The 23,407-nt window shown below is 35.8% G+C and overlaps 1 protein-coding gene across 2 annotated transcripts; it reads left to right on the top strand.

The window, feature by feature from the left end:
- Nucleotides 1-1,257: 1,257 nt before the first annotated feature.
- Nucleotides 1,258-22,932, top strand: LOC111046220 (RNA-binding protein 45). Of its 2 annotated transcripts, none has more exons than XM_022331718.2 (11): nt 1,258-1,632; nt 5,600-5,714; nt 6,644-6,835; nt 7,967-8,148; nt 10,458-10,594; nt 11,199-11,380; nt 12,625-12,743; nt 14,719-14,815; nt 18,800-18,956; nt 19,808-19,927; nt 21,962-22,932. In XM_022331718.2, the coding sequence occupies exons 1-10, from the start codon at nt 1,455-1,457 to the stop codon at nt 19,910-19,912; spliced, it is 1,464 nt and encodes a 487-aa protein (XP_022187410.1). In that variant the 5' UTR covers nt 1,258-1,454; the 3' UTR covers nt 19,913-19,927; nt 21,962-22,932. The 2 variants fall into 2 exon arrangements, with proteins under 2 accessions (XP_022187410.1, XP_039280984.1); XM_039425050.1 differs by having other exon boundaries at nt 1,271-1,632; nt 19,808-19,924; nt 21,960-22,932.
- Nucleotides 22,933-23,407: the final 475 nt, after the last annotated feature.

Below are 23,407 nucleotides of genomic sequence, written 5' to 3'. Positions count from 1 at the left end.
TTGTCTGGAATAAATTGAAATTGATGACACCTATAGACGTTGCCAATTCCCAAGATGTCTAATTATTGACTGAGAGAAGTGAGGTATAAGATTCAAGTCAACGGTTTCAATTTTTCTTTATGTATGGATGTTTATATTTATGTCCCGCATTTACGTTGAAACGCAATTAACGCATCAATAGATTCTCATGAAATCTGGCAGGTATGTTCCTTTAAAATAGCGCCTCAATGTATGTTTAAAGTTTTCATTTCAAGGATAACTAGTAGCTCTGTGAACAGTAGACCTCGCGCTCAGTAGGTTACAATGACCTGTTGTTATGTTTTCTCAAGAAATAATAAATAATTAATCAATTTAAAATGTCTAGAAAAATCCCTAAATAAATATAGAGCTCTCTGTCCTATCGTACCGTGACATGTCGTCCCAGAATGTGAGTGTGAGCACTGTTATCAGGTCTGGCTGCAAATATCTACAACATTGATGGAAAGATACATTTTCAAGATGTTCAATGTTTTTGAATGGGTAGTATTATAGTCCACTAGACAGCTGATTTATGATGAATAATTCTATGGTCTAATTTTTACTTTAATATTGGTGTATGGAGGAGGCTCCTTTTTCCTTTTATATTATCCTTGATATATAAAATTTCCAAAAACCTTGTATATATTATGTCGACGCGCAATTTAAAAAGAAACATACCTGTCAAATTTCATGAAAATCTATTTTTGCATTTCGCCGTAAATGCGCAACATATAAACATTAAGAGAAATGGTAAACTGTCGACTTGAATCTTAGACCTCACTTCGCTCGTTCAATAAAAAAGAAAAAGGAGTTTCCTTTAAACACAAATATTACTATTTTCCTTTTGAATATTATTGCGTAGTTGACTACAGACAGAGCAGCTCTATCAAGCTCTTTATAGTTTCAAGACTATGTAAAAAAGATAAAATGAACCGCCAAAAAATTGAAAAATATATATAGGTCTATTAATTTGAGTAAATGCTTTTGTATCTCTCATAAAAATGTATTGGTAAAAGTATAGGTATAAGTAAAAGTATTCTCAACAGTCAGTTTCAGCTATTTTTTATGGAAGGCAGTGAAAAGGCAAAAAATCTGCATTGCTGTTTCCTATCTATTCCACTGACTTGGGCTTCAGTAAATTGAAGAACTGTAAGAAAATTGTCACTCTCTGATCGAGCAATTTTAACTTTCTGAAATTCTGAAAGGTGTGTCTCAATCCAATTTCATTTTTCGAAGGTTATCACTCACTTGTACTCTGTGGTTTCTCGTTTACTGACTGTTCACTTTCACTTTTTATGTTGTCATCACCAGACGACAAGAATACCATTCTATCTATAATTGTTGCATATTCCTTATTTGGTTCCTTTTACTGAAAGTTTGTTGTTTGTTAGGATAAACAGTTTCGTTGAGCTATATTTGAATAAATAACAGTGAACATGAAAAATAACGACCCCAACGAGAATCGATATAAATCAGACGAACCTCCTCATTCTAGATTGTTTATAGTTTGTAGCAAAAATGTTACAAAACAACATTTTGAAGAAGCATTTGAAAAGTTTGGACATATTGAGGAAATATGGATTGTTAAGGACAAACAAACTGGAGATCCAAAAGGTAAGTTACCGTAATTTTAAGAAGAAACTACTGATGCAAATGTAAAGATTAGACACAGGATCGAAACATTATGGACAAACGTCACCGCAGGTATTTTGTTGTCAATGACTGCTTTAATTTGAGTGAAGAAAGTTAGGTATTATTTCATTTGGCTATTACGGTACTGGGAATTAGTTGATTGCAGCCAATACTTGCATATCTTTACTTTTTTATTGCGAATGATATAGCCATCTTATACCCTCTCCCTCATTCATTAGTCTTTACCCACACAAGTATGATCGATGGCGTTATGTCATGAATTTCCTTTATTACCTTCCTCTTTACCAATACGTCAAGAGTTGAAAATATAGCCATCATTTATCACATTATTTGCAACTATCGAGATGGCAGTACAGGTCAGACAAGGCCTAACAAGTCGTTTAGAAAATATTCCTGAATGAAATAAAACGGATTTCTTCTAAGCCAACAGGTTGAATGCTGGTGTGCTCAACCTCTTCAAATCCTACGGCAGCCTATTGAAGATCCGCAAGGCTAATGCAGAAAATGCATCACAGTTCTTTGTCAAACGGCGGTATGGCACATCTATGAGACCTCGACTTCTAGTGTCGTGACCATGGAAGTCACTCCCCGTGTTAAACTTTTCAAGATTTGCTCGCACATACACAACACACAAGTAAATGTAATGACTGTAGATGGACATTAAACCTTGAAGACATCTCCACATGCAGAAGCATGACCATACAGCAGCAGTACATAGCTCAGGATGCTATGAAAAAGCGCATGGTACACTACCAGCATGTAGGGCCTGCTCACCAACTGCGTCAACTTCCTAAGCAAATAGGTGACTCGTGACAACCTCTTACAGATGCCCTCAATATGGCCCTCCCAGGTAAGCTTTGGATCAATGGTGAATCCAAGGAGAGACACACTGTGAGTACTGATGGCCTGACGGCGACTCAGTGTACAGACTAATCTTTGTGTCTTTTTTCACATTCAGTTGCAACTTATTTGCTTCCAACCACCCTCCAGCAGCATCAAAACGCAAATCAGCCTCCTGCTGTACCTGGACCAGATTTGGGCTAGAAGAAATCAATGTGGTATCATCAGCAAACTTCAATGCCCTACCCTCAATATCAAGGTCATTCATTGATTGTAATCAAGAATAATAGGCTACAGGTCCCAGAACCGAGCCCTGAGGGACACCATGATTTATAGACAGAGCCCTTGAATTTGCACCTCCAATGGATATGACCTGTCTTCGATCCTTCAAGTACGATTTGAGAGCCCGAAGAACAGCACCACTCACACCATATCGCTCGATCTTGCCAATCACTATTTCATGAGACACTCAGTCAAACGCTTTACTCAGATCACATAATGTCAGAGACAGACAGTTGGTTCCCTTGAAAGCTTCCTGAATCCTCTTGACAAGCTCAGAAACTGCTGCCACGGTCGACCTATTCTTTCTGAAACCATGTTGCAGATCAGAGAAAAGCTCATTAGTCTCAAAGAACTCCACCAGCTACATAAAAATTACTACCAGCTACATTACATAATATTTAACTACATTAACTACATTAAGTAATCATAATATTATTCTTTCCGATTGATATATTTTTATTCTTTTCTTATTTCTTTTTCTCATTGTATTATTATTATTATTCTGATTTCACTTTGGTTTGTTAATTTTGTATAATGGAAGCAAAATGGATCTCTGTTGATCTGTTGCTTCCACACATTATTGTAAATAAATAAATAAATAAATTACCGTCTCAAAGATCTTGGTAAACACTGGAATGACAGATAGGTCTGTAGCTATTCATGGTGCAAGAATCTTCTTTGTTATAGATAGATACTGTGCGCGCAGTTTTCAACAAATCAGGAAAAATTCCAGTCCTCCAACACTTGTTTATAATCTCACACAAAAGGCGGGCGATGAAATCAATAATGGCTTTCAACATGAGAGTAGTTATTCCATAGATATTCTGGCTGTTTGAAGTTTTAAAGTTGGACAAAATTTTTATGATGTCAGTTGGTGTCACTTCCTATCAATTAAGTTTTCTCACTCTTCTTGACTTCACAATACCTATTAGATTCTCATTTTGGATATTATATCTCGATATATCATTTCTCTATTAGACTCAAATTGGTATAGCCGAAACAATCTGTTCATTAGTCCACATAAGAAATTTGTTGAACTCATCAGGAGCTCACAAGAATTTGTTGAACTCTCTATCCCAGTTGACCTGAGACACAGCAGCATCTTTGAATCCAGGGAGGGTACCTTCATCAATCCTTCTAGCTCCTCTTGAATAATGGCAATACCAAGTGGGAAACCGAAAAGATTCACTCACCTTATGGATGTTGGCTGTCATCATTACTGCACTATGATCAGCAACAAGAGGATCTGTAACATGTACTCTGAACCTCGAGGAATCCATATTTGTTGCAATGCTATCTAAACAGCGATCTCCTCTAGTGGGCACCTCAGATACAACATAGAGTCCATGAGTCCGCAGAAAATTCACAAAAGTTCTCGTAGCCGGTTCATTGCAGTTCAAGGCTACATTGAAGTCACCTCCAATAATAATATTCCCAGACGTACACCTGAATTTCGACAGACACACATCCAACTTATAGAAGAAATTTTCAATGTTTCCATTTGGAAAGCAGTAGACACTAATAACAACAGTACATGCATCAACCAGTTCAAGAGCTGCCACCTCAATATCCAAGTCCAAACAAAAAACATCCAGGTCTATTTCTTTAGTCCTTATATTGCTCTGCACATAGATTGACACACCACCCCCACGATGAGCTTTTCTACAATAGGAAGCAGACAGCACCAGTTCCTAAATAAAGGAATAATGGGGACATTCCTCACTGCTTAACCAGTGTTCGCTGATACATAAAATGTCTAGTTTAGTGTCAGCACAAAAACGTTCAACCAGACCAAGTTTCGACATCAAACATTGAACATTTAAGTAGCCAATACCAATCTTACCAGCATCCATTTCAACATATTTATAAGATGAGGTATTTGCTTGAATAGTGCCAGAAGGATTTGACACTATTTCACACTCCCTATTTTTCTCTTTTCTATTTACAAACTCCCTAACAAAAGTTCCAGCCGGCCATAACTTAGAAGACAATAATTGACTTTTTTATTTTGCTACACACCTACCCTGAACGACTTGTAGTGCTTGAAGTTAGTTTTCAGTTCCACACATTCAACATTGTACTCAAGATTTTTCAGGAAATCAAGTAGGTCATCATTTGTCACTTCAGGGGCCAATCTTGATACAAAGATCCAGTCACAGCTTTTGGTCTGCTGGCGAGGACCGAAGAAGTGAAAAAAGTAATCAAGTAAGTCATCAACTTCCTCCAGTTTGCTGTGAACCCGGCCTTGCCTTTCTTGAATAGTTGAACCTCTTAGCTGCGTGATCCTTTATTTCGATTGTGTTGGGTTCTCAACGACTTGCCTGACAGCGATCGCTCCATTCTCTTTGCCACACTTCTTGCCAGTGAATCAAGCTGCAGAAAGGTCAGTCCAGCTACTGAATCGTGATATTGTAAGGGATTGATAAGCTAATCTCTGCTTGCGATTTGTCTCAGCTTCCAGCTACCTACCTCTACACTTGACAGTCTCCTGTAAACTTCTGTAATAATTGGTAGCATCCTTGGAAATGAAAACGTTGTCTCATGACAAATTTTTGTCTCAAAGAAAAAATATGTTGGCTGCATTCGCGTGGATCTATATTTACTGTAAATCTGTTTACCATTCAACATTTGTCGTGTATACTCACTGGGGATCATAATTAGAAGCATTCCAGGGAAGCGAAACGCTGCACGATGAAACAGTTTCTCTTGAATTAAACTTGTATCTTATTAATTTATTTGCATTCTCTACAAAAATATTTCATATTAAGCTATCACCACTCTTTCTATATTGTGACTATTTTTCCAGGTGTCGCCTACATCAAGTTTTCCAAAACTTCGGAAGCTGCCTTGGCTAGGGAAAATATGAATGGAGAAGTTCTATCATGTAGTTCTCGACCGTTGAAAGTCATGATTGCGTCAAGGTAAATTCAATTTTTAGTTTTCTATTTCCTCATCCAGTCTAACAAAAAAGTGAGTCTTCTATGTCGATTTTGGAAACATTCATAAGCAGATGTTACCAGATACAAACGATGGTATTTTGTAAGACTTTTCAATCATAACTGGCTGTTATGGTGACCCATGCAATTCTGTACTCGAATACGAACTTATGTCAGTAAAATAGTGTAAATTTTTCAGTAAAAATCCTATTATAATCTTTCAACAATCTTGAAAAATGTAGTCTGTAGTAAAATGTTGGAAAAACTAGAGCTTATGAGTTGGATTGTGATTTTTAATTTCTGGGAGAATTTACTAGGGCCTCATAATTGAAAAATCCTGGGAAGCGAAACGCTGTGCCATGCACTATTAAACAGTTTCTCTTGAATTAAACTTGTATCATATATCATGTTATTTGAGCCTAATGCTCAAAGAGCAAATGTTCGGCCAATTATCTTTGATGAGTCAATAGGCCTCATTTGTTAGTCTTATAGGAAATTGAATCGTTGGTCAAAGATATTTTACCATGTAAAATATTGGCCACTTATTCGTGAAATAATAGTAAATTGAAAAGGTTGTGTGAATTATAGTAAACTGTATTTTATTAGATTAGTGTAAAATCTAGGAGTAAAGGCAGGGAGATATTGTAGAAAAAATGAAGTGATCGTCATTTTTTTAGATGCAATAACTTGTTAGTTAGAGATGTTGTTTTCTTCGACATCATTACTATTAGTAAGAAATTATCTGAAGTAAAGTACACAGAACTTAAGGAAGTGGTGGTGAGGAAAGTTAACTGATCGTGAATTAATAAGTTGAAGTTTATTAAGAAATAATGATATTTCAAAAACCTTGATGGATAAATTGTAGATATTGTTTCATTTTAATTGTTCATTCATATTATTTATTTTTATTCCAGCCGAGAACAAGGTTCGAAAAAAGATGATGATGACGACAGATTTCTGAGATTATTTATTGTTGTTCCGAAAAAGGACACCGAAGCGGACATCAAAAAGTATTTTGTAAAGTTTGGGGATATTGCTCACGTTAAACTTGTAAAAGATAATTCCACCGGGGAGAGCAAAGGATTCGCCTACGTCAAATATCACAGGTATGTTTCACGGGCTTTATGTATGACAGTTTCACTCTCACATATTGTCATCTGATTGGCTGAGAATCAGCTGTTGGTAAGAATTAGCAAATCGTAGGGCAATTCTGAGTGAAAACTGCATATCTTTGACAATAACAAGTCTTTTTATCACATGCTCACATGAGCTCTAGGCTTGTGCTTGAGTAATGAGGTTGATGATGAGAGGTGAGACATACAGCTTTAGGCTCTATTCAATAAGGGTATCTACCACATCACCGCCATAACAACACAGAAAGTTTATTTTGTATACCTTACACCTTCTTCTTCCATCACTCATACCTGTCGATCGATGTCAACTATAATCCATTCATGAAGTGTAAACATAACCTATTTTTGGACAATTTCTATCTAAATTTGGGAAAGGAACAGTTTTGGGCTTTAAGCCTGTCGGTCCTTTCCCAATCATTCATAGTTGAGAATGATATTGTATGTACCAATGTATAAATAAATAAATAAATCTATAGTATAATAATAAAGAAAATAACTGGCTGGTACGGGATAGGAAATTCACGAATGACGACGCATCACCACGTCTGAACTACTCAACTGATTAACTTGAAATTTTGCAAATACTGTAGATTTCTCATTTACCGAGGATGGCTATAGCCCTATTTTGAATTCTTCAAGATTTCAGCAGGTCAAGACTTCAATTAGATCATTGCGGAGCACGGGTTACCTGCTAGTCATAACATAAATAACTTGGGCCTGGTCTCTAGGATACCTATTGAATCTAATGGACCATTAAACCTCTACGTTCAATAGTTCAATGAGTGTCCTAGAAACCGGACATAGCTGATTATGAAGGCAGTACTTTGTAGGTACAGTAATTTAAACAGGACACACAACAGTGAGGTACACGTTATAATGGCTGTGTTTGATAAACATTGGTATCCAATCTTCTAGTGAAGATGAAGGTGGCAAAAACGACCTCACACTTTTTACTTCTATTTAAATGGCATTTCAAACAAGTTTTGCAAAAAAGTGCTTCAATTCAATAGGAACATCTTTAATTGTGAATTCATTTATGATTTGTCAAATCTAGTTGAATTCTTAACAGTTTTTAAACTAACAATTTTTGTGTATTTTTGACAGAATGTATTCTGCCGCAAAAGCCTTCGAAGAGTGTGACCGCAGTTTCCGAGCAGTGTTTGCCAGACCCAAAGAGTGGAACAAGTCAGTGGTTGACGAGCGATACAGCCAGTCACCTGCAGGGTCAGCCTACTACGACCGACACATTGCTGCATACCAACACCACCAAATCCCCAGTCGACCTGGTGAATTATTGCAATGGTTTCCATAGTATTCGTATGCATTCTCAGATCTCCTGGTCCCATTATCTCCAAAGCTCCATGCACACGGAAACTGTAATGGACTATAGTAAACGCAAATTGGAGAGGCGGGTGATGGTGGCACCATCTCTGAGTGAAATTGGTAAATTTCAAGCAGTAAAAAAGTTCGTCTGCTTTGTGTTTGTTTACATTTGAAATTTCATCATAACCTGACTTCTCATTAAAAATATGTTTATTCAAGATTTTTCAAATTCAGTCATACATTTTTGTAAATTTTACATTTAAGTAAAAGAATATACCAAAAAATAAGAAACAAGTAGCACCAATTCAAACCTTCACTGAACCGTTGTAATTGGACAAGTGACGAGTATTTGTTTGTTTTTCTCTAAAACATAAATAAAACCTGATTTTAAAATTGTTATATGATTGACACATTTCCAATATTTGAAATAACACATGCAATTTAAAGCTGCGTAAACATATTCGCGCTTCCAACCCGCACCGAGCACGCTCCTCCCTCGTACCGCCCTCGTACCACCATCGAACCACAGTCGCTCCGCCCACGCACCCATCATGAACGTTACGGAAGATCTTCTCGCGTTCCCCGGTCGAACCACTCTTGCTCGCCGGTCGATCATCAATCGCTCTGCTGGAGTGACGTTCGGTTGCGGAGCAGAGCGAAAGTCTGTACGCACCTTAAAGCTTGAAATTTACCAATTTCACTCTGGTTCCACCATCACCCGCCTGTCCCAAGGTCTATAAAAATATTTTTATAGACCTTGGCCTCTCCAATTTCCGTTTACTACAGTAGCGTATATAGTAATAATGCAGAGTGACCTGGCGTCAGAGTTTTCAGGTCGCACCTAATCAATTTCAGGGCCTCTGACATGGCTTAACGACTGGTTTTTTAGGCAACCGGGACCTACGGCTTAAAGTGTCCATCCGAAACACGGGAGTGGCCCGAGAAAAATATTCATATATTGAAAATAGTGTATATTTCTAGTCGCCAGTAGTTGCCGCCACTGCTAGTGTTTGGACAAAACCCCATCATACAAGGATATTAGTGGCAGCCAGTGTATTTTTTTATGTATTTCTAGCGCTGCTCAGTTCAACGTAAGAAAATGTATGTGTTAGTGAAAATATGAAATGGATGGCTTTCATATTGATATTTTATTATTTTTGGTTTGATTTTAAACATACAGAGTGGTCCAAAAATGTATATACTCTTTGACAGTGAATATCTAGGTAATTCACTGGCAGCTATTACAGTTTGCATGCGGTCTACTCCTGCCACACTACCCTGTTGACAAGACATCGAACTACAATATCAAAGGTAGTAGTACACATGCAAAGAACTGCTAGTACTTTACCAAGATATTCACTGTCTGAGTGTATATATTTTTTGGACCCCTCTGTATTTTAATTTCCTGATCATTTACAACTAACCAAGATAAAGTATTTATAAAAACCGATGCTTTGATACTAGAAATAAAACTAAAAACTGGAAACTATTTACAACAAATTATAAAAAGTGAACCGAATCAGAAACTGTACCATTTGCAAATTGTAAAGAATAACTTGAGAATATGCAACGTCTTCTAATGGCTTCCACTAGATCACTTGCTCTTGTCACATAATGGCGTCCTAGCGGCCAGTAGAAACAAACCTGATTATCTTGAAATAATCATTATTAAACGAAAATTCAAATTACAGCATTTAATTTTGATTCTCGTTTAATAATGATTATTTATTCATTAGCATTTGAATAATTGCAATATATCAGTAATTTCCAACTGTATAATAATCTTTAGTGGCGGCTAGAAAACTTGCTGGGGGCAGTTACAGTTTCCGCGTCCGATCCCCTGCACTAAGAGACAATAGATAAAACTTGAGTGGCGGTTTTGTCTAGTGGTCTCCCATTGTGCAGCGGGTTCTATGCTTAATGCAAATATTAAGAAAGCTTTTCACAGCAGTATCTCAGTCGATAATTTGGATAATGAACTCAGAAAGTATAATCTAGTTCGTGGAACAAGTTTGCAGTGCAGAAGTACAATAATCATTAATAATATCGAGTGACCTGGCTGGCTCAGATCTGGTGTCAGAGTTTTCAGATCTCAACTGATCAATTTCAGGGTCTCTGAATAACATTTGAATATTTTATAATACCAGGTTTCTCCAATTTTTCTTGATATGACTTGAACATTCAACAATAGTGTAAGCTACTTGATTCTCGCTCCTGTGAATTTTAATTGAACTTTGATTTTGTAACTAATATCATAATCATTACTTTACAGGAGATATCATCAACAACTTCCCGAATCCTGAGGGATATACGAAACTATCAGTGGTTGCACCAATTAATATTGCTCAAAATCTTATCTCACAACTTTTCAACACTGTCCCAGGCATGGAAAGGATTTACAACGTTAAGGTATTTGAGAATTTTGCTGGCTGATACTATTTGCATTCCTAAACCATTTTAAAAAGATCAATTTGAATATTTTATGCATGTCAACATTTTTTTTTTAAAGAAAATCATCATGAACAGCTGTAATTTTTACAAATGACATCTAATAATAGAATACGAAGAGACTATATAAAAACGAAATTAGGCCCAGCGAAAAGTTGACCCACGTTAATCCACGAAAAGCAACCCACGCCTTGGGATGTTTTGTAAACCATTGCTATAGAATTTATTCATAATCAATCAGCTGACAAGTGTATTATTCATTGCATGTATTACACAGATGTCTATCCTAGCAATGGTTTACAAAACATTCCACGGCGTGGGTTGCTTTTCGTGGATTAGCGTGGGTCTACTTTGCGGCAGGCCTTACAGGCCTATTGAGCTAAAGTGGGAAGAATAATTTACAGAATCTCTTAATAGTTAGTAATAATACTTCAAATCCTTTACTTGATTATGGGTTCACTTAAACATGTCATGATAGATTTTCTAGCTTAGCTAAGCGTTGAATTTATTGAATGATTGCAGAGCAAAATATGTACAGTTGAAAATATGTTTTCTCTGTTGACAGGCCTCTTCAGTAAAATTGTTTGTTGTGCAATACAGTTGTCCGCAATCTGCCGCTTATGCGCTGCAAAAGCTGAATGGCTTCGAGTATCCTCCCGGCAATCCACTGGTGGTCAAACCTGAGAATGATTGCAATAGCTCACCACCTTTCTACAATTCCGACTCACATGGTCCTTATCATAGCATGTTCGTATTTCAACTTCCAAATTAAAATTAAAAGTTTAGATATGTTTTAATACATTGTTACCGCATAAAATTATTATTTAAAAGCATGTTTTTCAAATAACGTTACCTTGAAATCACGTTATTGACAAGTCGAATAGTTTACTGATAAATGATTGTGTACCTGATGGTCTACAACACTCCGTAGATAGATTGCAATTCACAAGAAGTGCAAAATATATTGGTGATATTGTTTTCAATTGGTACTTATGAGTCAAATTTTATTGCAGATTGTAACTTATGGAACACTTGAAAATGATATAACTATGAATATGATATAGCAAAAAGTAGGTAGGCTTTTCGAATACAAGTTATTTCAATTCGACAAATTTGTGTCAGTATGGCAATTGAACTGAAATGATAAAGTAGTAATGTAAAATATATCGTAGAACGTTTTATTAAACCATTCATTTGTGTGTACTTTATAATAATTTTTCTGCATTCAATTAAGCTAGTTCCAAACATTCTATCTCGATCCACTTTGAAGAACAAAGCGTTTTATTATTTTTTTTCATTTTCTGCCTAATCTTCATAATATGCTGCCGGCATGTTCTTCAAGTTTTAAATTTTTGTATCAATTTCTGTTTAAATTTACTTCGCTTATCTATTTCTTTATTTTTTTTTGTACAGGCAAAAAATAATAAAAGCATCAAGGGAGAGAACGACAGGCTCAGTCCAAAACTGTTTCTCGCCGAATTTTGAAAAATAAAATGCTCCAAATAAAAATGTTTAGTAAATAATGTGACTGAGACGCTCCCTGCAACCTATTCTAAAGTTGCAAACAAGTCATAACAATTGAACCAGTGACTTATTCACTAAAGGCCCGAATGTAATATATTACAATATATGTAATATTGTAATATTAAACGTATTGATCTCATTATGATACACCATCTTCAATGTTCACTTTCTTCATAAAACACTAGAATATTTTTTAAAAATCTCACGAATTTATTTTACGAAATTCGTGATATTTTTAGACAATATTTTAGTGTTTTATTATGGATAAATATCACTGTATCTCATCAAAAACTGTATCTGAAGTTCACTTTCTTGTGAAACTAAATATCATTGTATAAAAAAATATTTTAAGAGAGTGAACTTTTTAATTTTTATCTAATATGGATTTAATAAGTGTCCTAGAAACCGGCCCATTATAAATCAATAAATAGTATAAGATTGTGATATTAGCATATGTTTTTTTTCAGGTTGGTAAAGAGTGATGAGTGTGCGCCTGGTGGCCCAATGTCCAGTGAGATAGCTACCCTGACCAAGGCGTTGTCTGAAGCCACCCAGATCATCAAAGCTGCTGGTCTATTGAATAATGGCAAGTATATTTCTTTAATCCTATTGGTTTTTCACTGCCAATAAATTTAATCTTACTTGATTAGTTGATAGTTGAACAGTTTGTTTCTGGGCTGAAAAGCTCAGAAGGAATTTGAAATTGAAAAGCAGATTATACAAACATGTATTGATTTTAGCAAACCCCACTAATAGCATTAATATAACATAATTAACGTGTTATCGGATGGACACGTTGAACTGTCGGTATGACAGCCGTAAGGCCCATTGACGGCAAATTATATATTCAAGCGATGGGACCTTCCCGCAAGGGACTCCCCACCAACAAAAGCCGTACGAACTGACTTTAACATATTATGAATAACTACACAATATAATATATAAACTTGAGGGTTTATAATAAGTAAAATTTGGTATTATGGCGAGTCAGAACATTTCAAATCAAATATTTTTTATTGATTAAAAAAACAAAGCATTAAATAGTTATTTGTGCAACTAGTGCGCAAAGTGACAGTTTGCTGCACCGAAAGAAACGTTTACGCCCGAGCCGTAGGCGAGGGCGGAATGGTTTCTTGAGTGCAGCAGAGGAACTTTGCGCACGTATTTCACATTAAGTTTTTCCTACAGTTACCATTGAATATGAAAAGTGGGTAATTATGGGTAAAATTGCCTGAAATCCATCAAATAACTTAGTAGTGTTTGAATGGCGAGGCGGCTGTGTGGTGTGTGCTGTGGTGGCACTGTGCTGTTGCTGTCCTCGTTATAATATATAATAGTAATAATTAGCGCGTTGTGCTTCGTTGCACCTCTGCTCACTATAGCAGCCCAGTCACTGTTACCAACTTCATTTTGATTTTGCTGCACTGTTGCTCCATATAACCTACTAAGTATTTTTCGTTGCCATGTTGCAAATCTGGAGTGCAGAAAAATTTTTCCCGCACTAGAGCGGAAAAGTGATTCTTTGCGTTCTGTAATCAGTGCAGCAATGGCCACTTTTCAACATAACTGTAGGAAAAACAACTTACAATATCCATCCAAAAATTTCAGATAACAATTTTTACATGTTCAAAAAAAATTTCATCAAGCTTTAAAACTAATAGACATTAGGAAAAACAGTTTCTGCTACAATAAAAGTACTATAAGCCTATATATAATATAACTCGCAACATTAAGCTAATTTCTACTGTATTATTGATACATTATAATATAGTGTCAAATTTACCCGCCAGAAGTTCCTATCTAGTATCTTTAAATTGTTGGGTATAGGTATCTGATGAGATGTTTTGTATTTTGTTGTATTGCTGATGTAAACAATGAAACTTAAACTTGAACATTTCCTTGGATCTCTCAGGCAATTAAAGCCAAAAGTATAAATAAACCAATAGCATTAAAATTAACGGAAAATTAAGTATATTAAGGTATTCATAAAATGATTATTTATTTATTCTTATTGATTACATGCTGGGGTATTTTATAACCTAATTTTTCACTACATCATTCGAATATCATGTTATTTATTTTACTTTTTCGCAATTCTTTAACAGTAGACCATAATACTACAATACAGTATAATATAACAGAATACCGTAAGAATACTCACACTTACGCGACTCAGGTCGAGAAGAGACTCGACTCTAGTTGAGAGCATGTGTTTTCAAATGGTGACGTCGTGGAGACTTGAACCGACTGGTCTGAGTATCACCATTTGGAAACAAATGCTCTCGATTAGAGTCGAGTCTCTTCTCGACCTGAGTCGCGTAAGTGTGAGTTGAGCCTTAAATATAATTATGTGTACAAATGTTTTTTTTTTTTTTTTTTTTTTTGCTTTCGCCTATCACCAAATGGAGGAAATTTTCATTCTCATCAATAATATTTTCCAATGAAATTTCAATATATTATTCTTTCTTCGATCATCAAGTTTCAATCAACACTTGAACTGTTGTATCTCTTAGGTAACCCTCTTAATGTAATTGAATGGTTGAAATTTTGTATTTTGACAGGTTTGGGAGCGGAGAGTAGCAGCGACCCGCCCTACTGCTCTGTAGCGCTGCCATCACCCAAGCCCGTCACCCCACACAACACCAAAGCTGATGAAAGGTAGGCCTACATCACAGCATTTGATAAGATACGTGAAGGTTGACTGTAGAGACAAGAAATATAGGCATAACCTTATGCTTATCCTTTATCTATGATAATATCAAATCGGATAAATGTATTCAGCAGAAGGTATACGTAAGGCTACGTCACATCAATCACAGATTCAATGAGAAGGTTTCTCAGGTTCATTGTTGAGACTACACGCCCAAGCAACTACAATTTTAGCAGTTGTAAGTTCCTAAATATTTTTTGTTTTAGTTTCAAGCTTACTTACTTATTTTATGTGGCTCTACAGTCCATGATGAACTTTGGCCTCCTCAACATGTCGCTCTCTATATTGTGCTCTCTGCCGCCAGTTTGTCACTCCCAGCACACGTAGATCACCCATCACGTCACTAATCCATCTTCTCCTTGGCCTTCCTCTTCTCGTCCCAATCACTATATCATCCATTATTCTAACTGGTTCTTTTTCTTCAGCCATTCTCACTACATGACCCAGCCATTCGATTCTTCTTGCTTTTATGGTGCGTATAATATTTTTTTCCCAATTTTTTCATCGAATTATATCTGCCTCTCCATATACCTTGGTCACATATTGGACGCCAAATTCTTCTGTACATCTTTCTCTCGAAACATCGCAGTGCTCTTTCATCTTTGCTCAATAACGTCCAAAGTTTCAGCCCCATATATTAAAACCGGCTTTACCAATGTTTTGTTTATTTTTTCTTTTGTTTTACGGGCGATAAGTCTGCTCTTGAAATTTTTTTGGTTGACAAAATAAGCTCGGTTGCCCATCATGATGCGATTGCATATTTCGTGACTGGTTTTATTATCATTGGTGAGTGTTACACCTAAGTATTTGAATTCACCGACGCCTTCCACTTCACAATAAGATATTTTTAGGTTGTTCACTTGTCTTCTTCGCTCATTCGTCGACATTTTCATGTACTTGGTCTTCTCCACATTTATTTCTAGACCTAAAATTCGGGCTTCGTCCTTAACTTTAGTTTCAAGCATGTACCGTTATTTCCCAACTAGAAGTGTGGCAGGAACTGTATCGCTGTAGCAGGAATGCCGGCTGGATTGAAGGAAGATAAATCTGTGAGAACTGGATCTGGATAGAAATAGCTGACCTGAATGGATGTTAACCACGATGAGTTTTGACCGTTGACTGCATGCTTGCTCTGCACTGGGTTTTGACCTGGTCCAAGTCAACACAAGAAGGTCTCGCAGTAAATACATGATAACGTTCGCTTACCTCCAATATCCATAAGAGGATTCACCGAAAGGTACAATTGTACCAGTTTAATAAGACTGTAACACTGTAATGAGAAATTTCCACACGAGCATAATCCCGAACCGTAATGCTAGCTACACAGACAACGATTTTTGTTCTTACGATATTTTGCCGTTCTTATGAATTCCAGCAGATTAAATGGAGCTTGACAAACATAATCTGTTTGACACCATCTGTTTAATCTAATAGAATTTATAGGGACGGCAAAATATTGTACGAACAAAAATCGATGTGTGTGTGTGTGCAGGGCTTAAGGCTAGCTACACACACATCGATTTGTGTTCGTACGATATTTTACCGTCCTTATAAATTATATTAGATTAAACAGATGATTTCAAACAGATGTTGCTTGTCAAGTTCCGTTTAATCTGATAGAATTCATAAGGACGGCAAAATATCGTTCGAACAAAAATCGATATGTGTGTAACTAGCTTAACGTGGCAATGCAGACAGGCAACTGAACTGGAATGGGAAAAATCGCATTGTGCCAAACACACAATTAAAATTGAAAAGGTGATTAATTTGCATTGGCAACATTGCAAATCTATCGAAAAAATGTGGAAAGCACGGTAAAAATCCCTAGATACAAATCCATGTACTAGGTTTATACAAAACCAGTAAACTGGTGTTTACTTTCATGAATATGAACACAATGGATCGGGAGGATATTAGAGAACTCCCATATTATCGAGAATTCGTAGGATAATATGTCAATTTTGTTGATAATTATACATGTAAACTTTCATCCTAAAACTGCTCATGCAAAATTTGAAAAATAAATTCCATGTTTCGAAGCATTTCATGTTTTCATCTTTAAAATAAATCCCTTGTTTTAAAGCATTTCATGTTTTCCATTCCACGTTTCAAAGCATGAAAAACTCTCAATTCCAATACGAGTTATTCATGCTTGTTTAGAGATTTTTACAAGCATGAATAACTTGTATTAGAATTCTTCCAATCTTTGAACAAGCATTCAACACTTCTAAGGGAGTAGTCCAATGAAATTGAAATATTTTGATTGAATAATTGAAACGAATTGTTCTTCCTCCATCAAACTATCCTGATTATTGATTTATATTTCACCGATTTTCACCAAATCGTGGCTGCAATATTGACAGTGACAGTGTCTTTGATTGCTCGCTTTGGTATAGTGAATATTCATGGGAGACTTCTGTAATAGATTAAAAATAAATTGAGTCTTATCACCTTCATACAAATAAATTATAAAAATGGGTTCACTGTTCAATTCGTCCATCTTTGGTGTTCGGCCTTCTGGTTACTCTCCTTGTTTAAAAAGCATTGGGATGTTTCACAAGACTTTGAAATTAAAACTTGTAATCGTTTTTGATCTGTAAATGCCTATATTCACAGCATATTTTGCCATCTTGTTTCAAGCCAAATAGTAGTCAATGTTTGCTGAATTATTAGATCGCCATCTCGTTTCGAGCCAAATGGTAGTCAATGTTTGCTGAATTATTAGATCACCATCTCGTTTCAAGCCAAATGGTAGTCAATGTTTGCTGAATTATTAGATCGCCATCTCGTTTCAAGCCAAATGGTAGTCAATGTTTGCTGAATTATTAGATCGCCATCTCGTTTCAAGCCAAATGGTAGTCAATGTTTGCTGAATTATTAGATCGCCATCTCGTTTCAAGCCAAATGGTAGTCAATGTTTGCTGAATTATTAGATCGCCATCTCGTTTCAAGCCAAATGGTAGTCAATGTTTGCTGAATTATTAGATCGCCATCTCGTTTCAAGCCAAATGGTAGTCAATGTTTGCTGAATTATTAGATCGCCATCTCGTTTCAAGCCAAATGGTAGTCAATGTTTGCTGAATTATTAGATCGCCATCTCGTTTCAAGCCAAATGGTAGTCAATGTTTGCTGAATTATTAGATCTCCATCTCGTTTCAACCCAAATGGTAGTCAATGGTTGCTGAATTATTAGATTGCCATCTCGTTTCAACCCAAATGGTAGTCAATGGTTGCTGAATTATTAGATTGCCATCTCGTTTCAACCCAAATGGTAGTCAATGGTTGCTGAATTATTAGATTGCCATCTCGTTTCAACCCAAATGGTAGTCAATGGTTGCTGAATTATTAGATTGCCATCTCGTTTCAACCCAAATGGTAGTCAATTGTTGCTGAATTATTAGATTGCCATCTAGTTCCAACCCAAATGGTAGTCAATGTTTGCTGAATTATTAGATCACCATCTCGTTTCAACCAAATGGTAGTCAATGTTTGCTGAATTATTAGATCGCCATCTCGTTTTAAGCCAAATGGTAGTCAATGTTTGCTGAATATTAGATCGCCATCTCGTTTCGAGCCAAATGGTAGTCAATTGTTGCTGAATTATTAGATCACCATCTCGTTTCAACCCAATGGTAGTCAATGGTTGCTGAATTATTAGATTGCCATCTCGTTTCAAGCCAATGGTAGTCAATGGTTGCTGAATTATTAGATCACCATCTCGTTTCAACCAAATGGTAGTCAATGTTTGCTGAATTATTAGATCGCCATCTCGTTTCAACCCAAATGGTAGTCAATGTTTGCTGAATTATTAGATTGCCATCTCGTTTCAACCCAAATGGTAGTCAATGATTGCTGAAGTGAAAATAACTTGGAACAACTTTTTATCATTAAACATTTTTGTGTTTTTTGAAAAATTTTGGCTTTTTTCGCAGGTTATTTGTGGTGTGTCAACCAGCAGCGCCACCCATTCAGGCTCTGTGGGATGCATTTGGCCGCTTCGGTGACCTCATAGACGTCACAGTACTCAATGGCAAAAACTACGGCTATGTTCTCTACGCTTCAAAAGCCAGCGCTCAACAAGCTATTGATGTAAGGTCCATCTTTCAAGTTTTCTCTTGAATGTCGTATTTTTGTGTGTTAGCTACCAGTATATTATATTCTTGGTTATTCTGATGCTTGAAAATTTCCAATACAGTGCCTGCAAAGAATGTTGTAATAAGAATGATAATTATGTTATTGCCTTTACAATACATTCTCATACAAATGACACTACTGGCATAAGTATGCTTGTTCGCTAGCAGTGAGTACATTATCTATAATATTATAAAAAAGGATAGAATTGGCTTATTGTTTTAGTAAGTTTCTTTTCAAATTTAGTAATTTTCTATCAGTTTTATTTTTCCTTCCACTGAATTGAATTATTCTATCTTTTACCTGAAATTTTAAAATATCTACTGTAGCTTCTTTAAACACTCGGCCTCTGCGCACAGGTTTTTCAACCTGGCGGGGACCTTCCTTATTTTTATTGTATTATTCAATTTTATACTGTAGTTTTTATACACGTACGGGATAGGAAATTCACGAATGACGCATCATCACGTTTGAACTACTGAATTGATTAACTTGAAATTTTGCATATAGATTTTTAAATTACCGAGGATCAAGAATCAAGAATGTTTTATTGTCACAAATAAAATAATTGCATTGGCAAAAGTCACTTAATAAGGATACAATAACATTGATACTTTGTATACTATAGATACTTTGTAGGATGGTTATAGGCTTATTTTAAATTCTCCAAGATTTCAGTAGGTCAAGTTTTCAATTGACAACTTGCGGAGCACGGGTTACCTGATAGTAAATTATAATTGTAAATTCTAATATTCTTGACATGAATAATTTATTCTTTCAATTGAATATGAATTATTTACTATTTCCAGACCCTCCATGGTCAAGTTTTATGCAATTCAAGATTGAAAGTGATTTTGGCTGATCCACCTACCAATCGTGAAAGCAGAAAGCGGCAAAGGATTGATGACAACTAGGCAGACTATAATTAGGTAAGTACATTTTTCCCATGTGCTTGTACATACTTTGTTATTCAAAAGAGCGGAGGTGATTACTACAGTACTAAAATTAGTTTCAAGCATTGCTTTTCATCATAGATCAATTAAAGTGATCCACTGGCGCAAGAAAGTTTTATTGAGTTTGATGTTATATACTTGTAATATACCGTAACTTGTCTTCTTCTTCAATCGATGAAAGTCATACCAGACCTCTTCAATTCTCTTTCCTTGTCATTCCGTATTTTTGGAAAAAGTATTGTTTAGATCTTCAGAGACCGTTGAAGAAACCTGTCACAGGTTTCAATGGTTCATAATTTTTTTACGCGAACAAAACTTATCATTATTCTACTTATAATTTTGATTGTGAGAAAAAAAAGTTTAACCTTGAGATATTTATCTTCCGCATTTAGAATTTCATATAAATGAATAAACTTGTTCCTTTGCTAGGTATTGTGATATTTGTAGACTTTTTAGATTGGTGTCATTTACAAGGGATAATTGCTTAGAATATTGTAAAAATGGTTGGAAGTCTCCCTGTAGTAAAATCGATACCTATGCTTTGTTTCTAGTCATGCTATGGTTCTCACTTTTGTTGATGAATTTGTTCTGTATTCATTTCTCCAATTGATTATTTTACGATAATTTTTGGATTGTTAATAGATTTTCTTCCAGGTTTACTCTGATCTTAATCTACTCACAAGTTTACCTCATCAATTATTTTTTTTAACTTTGTAAATGGCTTTACCTGAAAGTTGGACGCTTTTGCTTGTAAATAAGAACATGGTTGCTGGTTTTGATATGTTGTGAAGCGGTGGTTTTCCCTCGTTATAATTTTTTTCAAAATTGTGTATTGCTATGCACCTAATATTATTGGTTAGTTCGACTAATTCTGCTTCCTTTTTTGCTTAGTGGTCTTACTCCACTACTGCCCCCTGTAGATTGGGGGAGGAGCTTTGAGTCGATCATCGTACTCAGGAATGTGTTGAAAACCAGAATTCACCCACAGTATCCTTGCTTGTCGTGGGTTGCGACTAAAATGGACCTCAAGGCAACTCCAGAAGTTGCCTTGCCTTCAAACCCACGGGATCTCTGCCCCACCAGGGCAGTTTCGGAGGGGCAAAAAGGAAAACTCAAGAGACCAGAGATGAGTGAAACTCCAGGCACAAATGTGGGTCAAGAGGTTGAGTCGAGGGTGGCCGGGCGCCCTAGAGGCGGTTTGGCGTCCCCTCTCTCAGCAGAAGGATCTACAAAAAAGCCAGGAGTGGAACTCACGTAGGTCACGAGTTTGTGGGTGGAGAGGCCAAAACTCACCACTGCTCAAAGAAGGGTGGTTATTTAGGCATAAATTCTTGGGAGAGGTGAGGCTTTTGACCCTGCGAAGTTTCGGAGGGGCAAAAAGAAAAACCCAAGAGACCAGTGATGGGTGAAAAACCAGGCACAAATATGGGTCAAGAGGCTGAGTCAAGAGTGGCCGGACGCCCTAGAGGCAACTTGGCCGCCCCTTCCTACAAAGGACCTACAAAGAAGGCCAGGAGTGGAACTCACGTATCATTCAGTCTGAAGAGACTGCCAAGCATATCACACTGTATTGCGACAAGGATTGCAACCAGGTGATGAATGGAATGTGAAAAACTCCTGGTTCTTGTAAAGGATATAGGTATTGGTTTGCCTAACTAACACACTACTTGGGAACACAATAAGCTTCGGTTGACGTGTGGGGTTCTTTGAACCTTTGGATCCTTGAATCCGACCCTTTAAAAACAATAAAAAAATAATACTCCACTACTAATTCACAGAATAGTCCGGTCATATTGCTTCTTTTCGACTGCTTGCACTATTTCTATTTATTCTAATAGCAATTTCTCTTCTCTTGATTAGGAGTTATGTTCGTAGATCTTTTGGATATTTGGCAGCTCTTCATTCACATTATTTCTTATACACTCTTAGTAGCATCTGGTACTGGGCAATCATCACTTTGACTGACTTGATTGTTGTTCATTAACTGACAAATTATAATTTTGTTCACAGTGACGTTGACTGCTTTCAGTGACAGAACGAATGATACAAACTAATAATACAGTGTGACGATATCGAAAAAGGTGACTTTACAAAAAGACTAGATGCTAGTTTTACTGTTTACTATCTAGACAAGTTTTTTACTAGTTTTAAAAGGTGACATCACAAAAAAGACTAGATGATATTCTTACTATTTACTATCTAGACAAGTTTTACTATCGTTGTTGAACATAGATCGATCGAAGCATATTCTATTCAAATTAAGTTACTTCACATAGAACATTCATTACTTTACGATTCTACTCGACTTCAAACTACAAGATCAACTTTGTATTTCAACTACTGGGCTAACAACTTGAAACTTTTAGCTAACAACTATTAACAACTTGAAACTATTATAATATATATACGATACCTTGACAAGAAGTAAGTTGACCATTGATACAGTTACGACTCCATGACTAATGACTGAGTCTATTGGCCTCTCATCAATATTTGCTTTCTTTGTCTGAAATTCGTGTTTTCTATCCCTTCTTCAAGAAAACGTAGGTAGCTGCGGTGAAAATCCTATTCCTATTATTTATTGATATGAGACCTATGAGGGTATCAATTATCTTCCATTTTCATGTTCTCTTTATAATCGTTATTTATCTTGTATTAATCATTCTCTTGAAGAGAAGACCATCTCAACGGTCTAACAGTTCAACTAGTGAGACGTCCAGTACTTACGTTCAAAATATTTAACGTACCTATTCATTTGTATTATTTGTACTTGAATATTCTATAAATGTGTGTTTGCATGTGTTTTTTTATCCATGTTCTACTTGAGAATGTTCAAAATATGAAATATTTCGTCTATAATTTATTTTTTGTCCCTTATTTTTGATTTTTGAAATCACAATGAAATTGTCTGTTTTTCTCTGTTTAATATAGTTTATTACAATTTGTTGTAAGCCAGATTTTAAATACATTTACTTTACAATTTATGCCTTGAAGTATTCATTCTATACCAATTACTCATTCATCCGTTTACCTGGACCCAAGTATTTAGTAAAATATAAAGAATGACGAAAACTCACTCTCTTGTTGAAATGTTTTTCTTTTCAATTTAAAGTCGTCCATTTTTACGCAGAAATAAATTCAAATTTATTATTATTTAATTGTCAACTATTACCTGGTCCATCTTGTCCACAGTATCATTTTGCAACTGCAGTTTTCGTTGCACTTTCCATAGTTCATATGCATTAGAAATACAAGTTCTATCATTTGAACTGATTGCAATTAGCAAAACTGATAGACAAAAACGATATTTCAAGTTTGTAAATTGGTTTCAGTTGTAAGCTATTAATCAAAACTGGATTCCAGCATTATCAGTATCCGTGTCTGGTTCAGTACAGATATTTTATTTATTTATTCATAGACAATAAATACAATTATTCAGGTAAAAACAACAGACAT

The sequence above is a fragment of the Nilaparvata lugens genome, chromosome 3 (genome assembly GCF_014356525.2).
Source record: "Nilaparvata lugens isolate BPH chromosome 3, ASM1435652v1, whole genome shotgun sequence".
Classification (NCBI taxonomy): Eukaryota; Metazoa; Arthropoda; class Insecta; order Hemiptera; family Delphacidae; genus Nilaparvata; species Nilaparvata lugens.
This window is presented reverse-complemented; position numbering and strand designations above follow the sequence as displayed.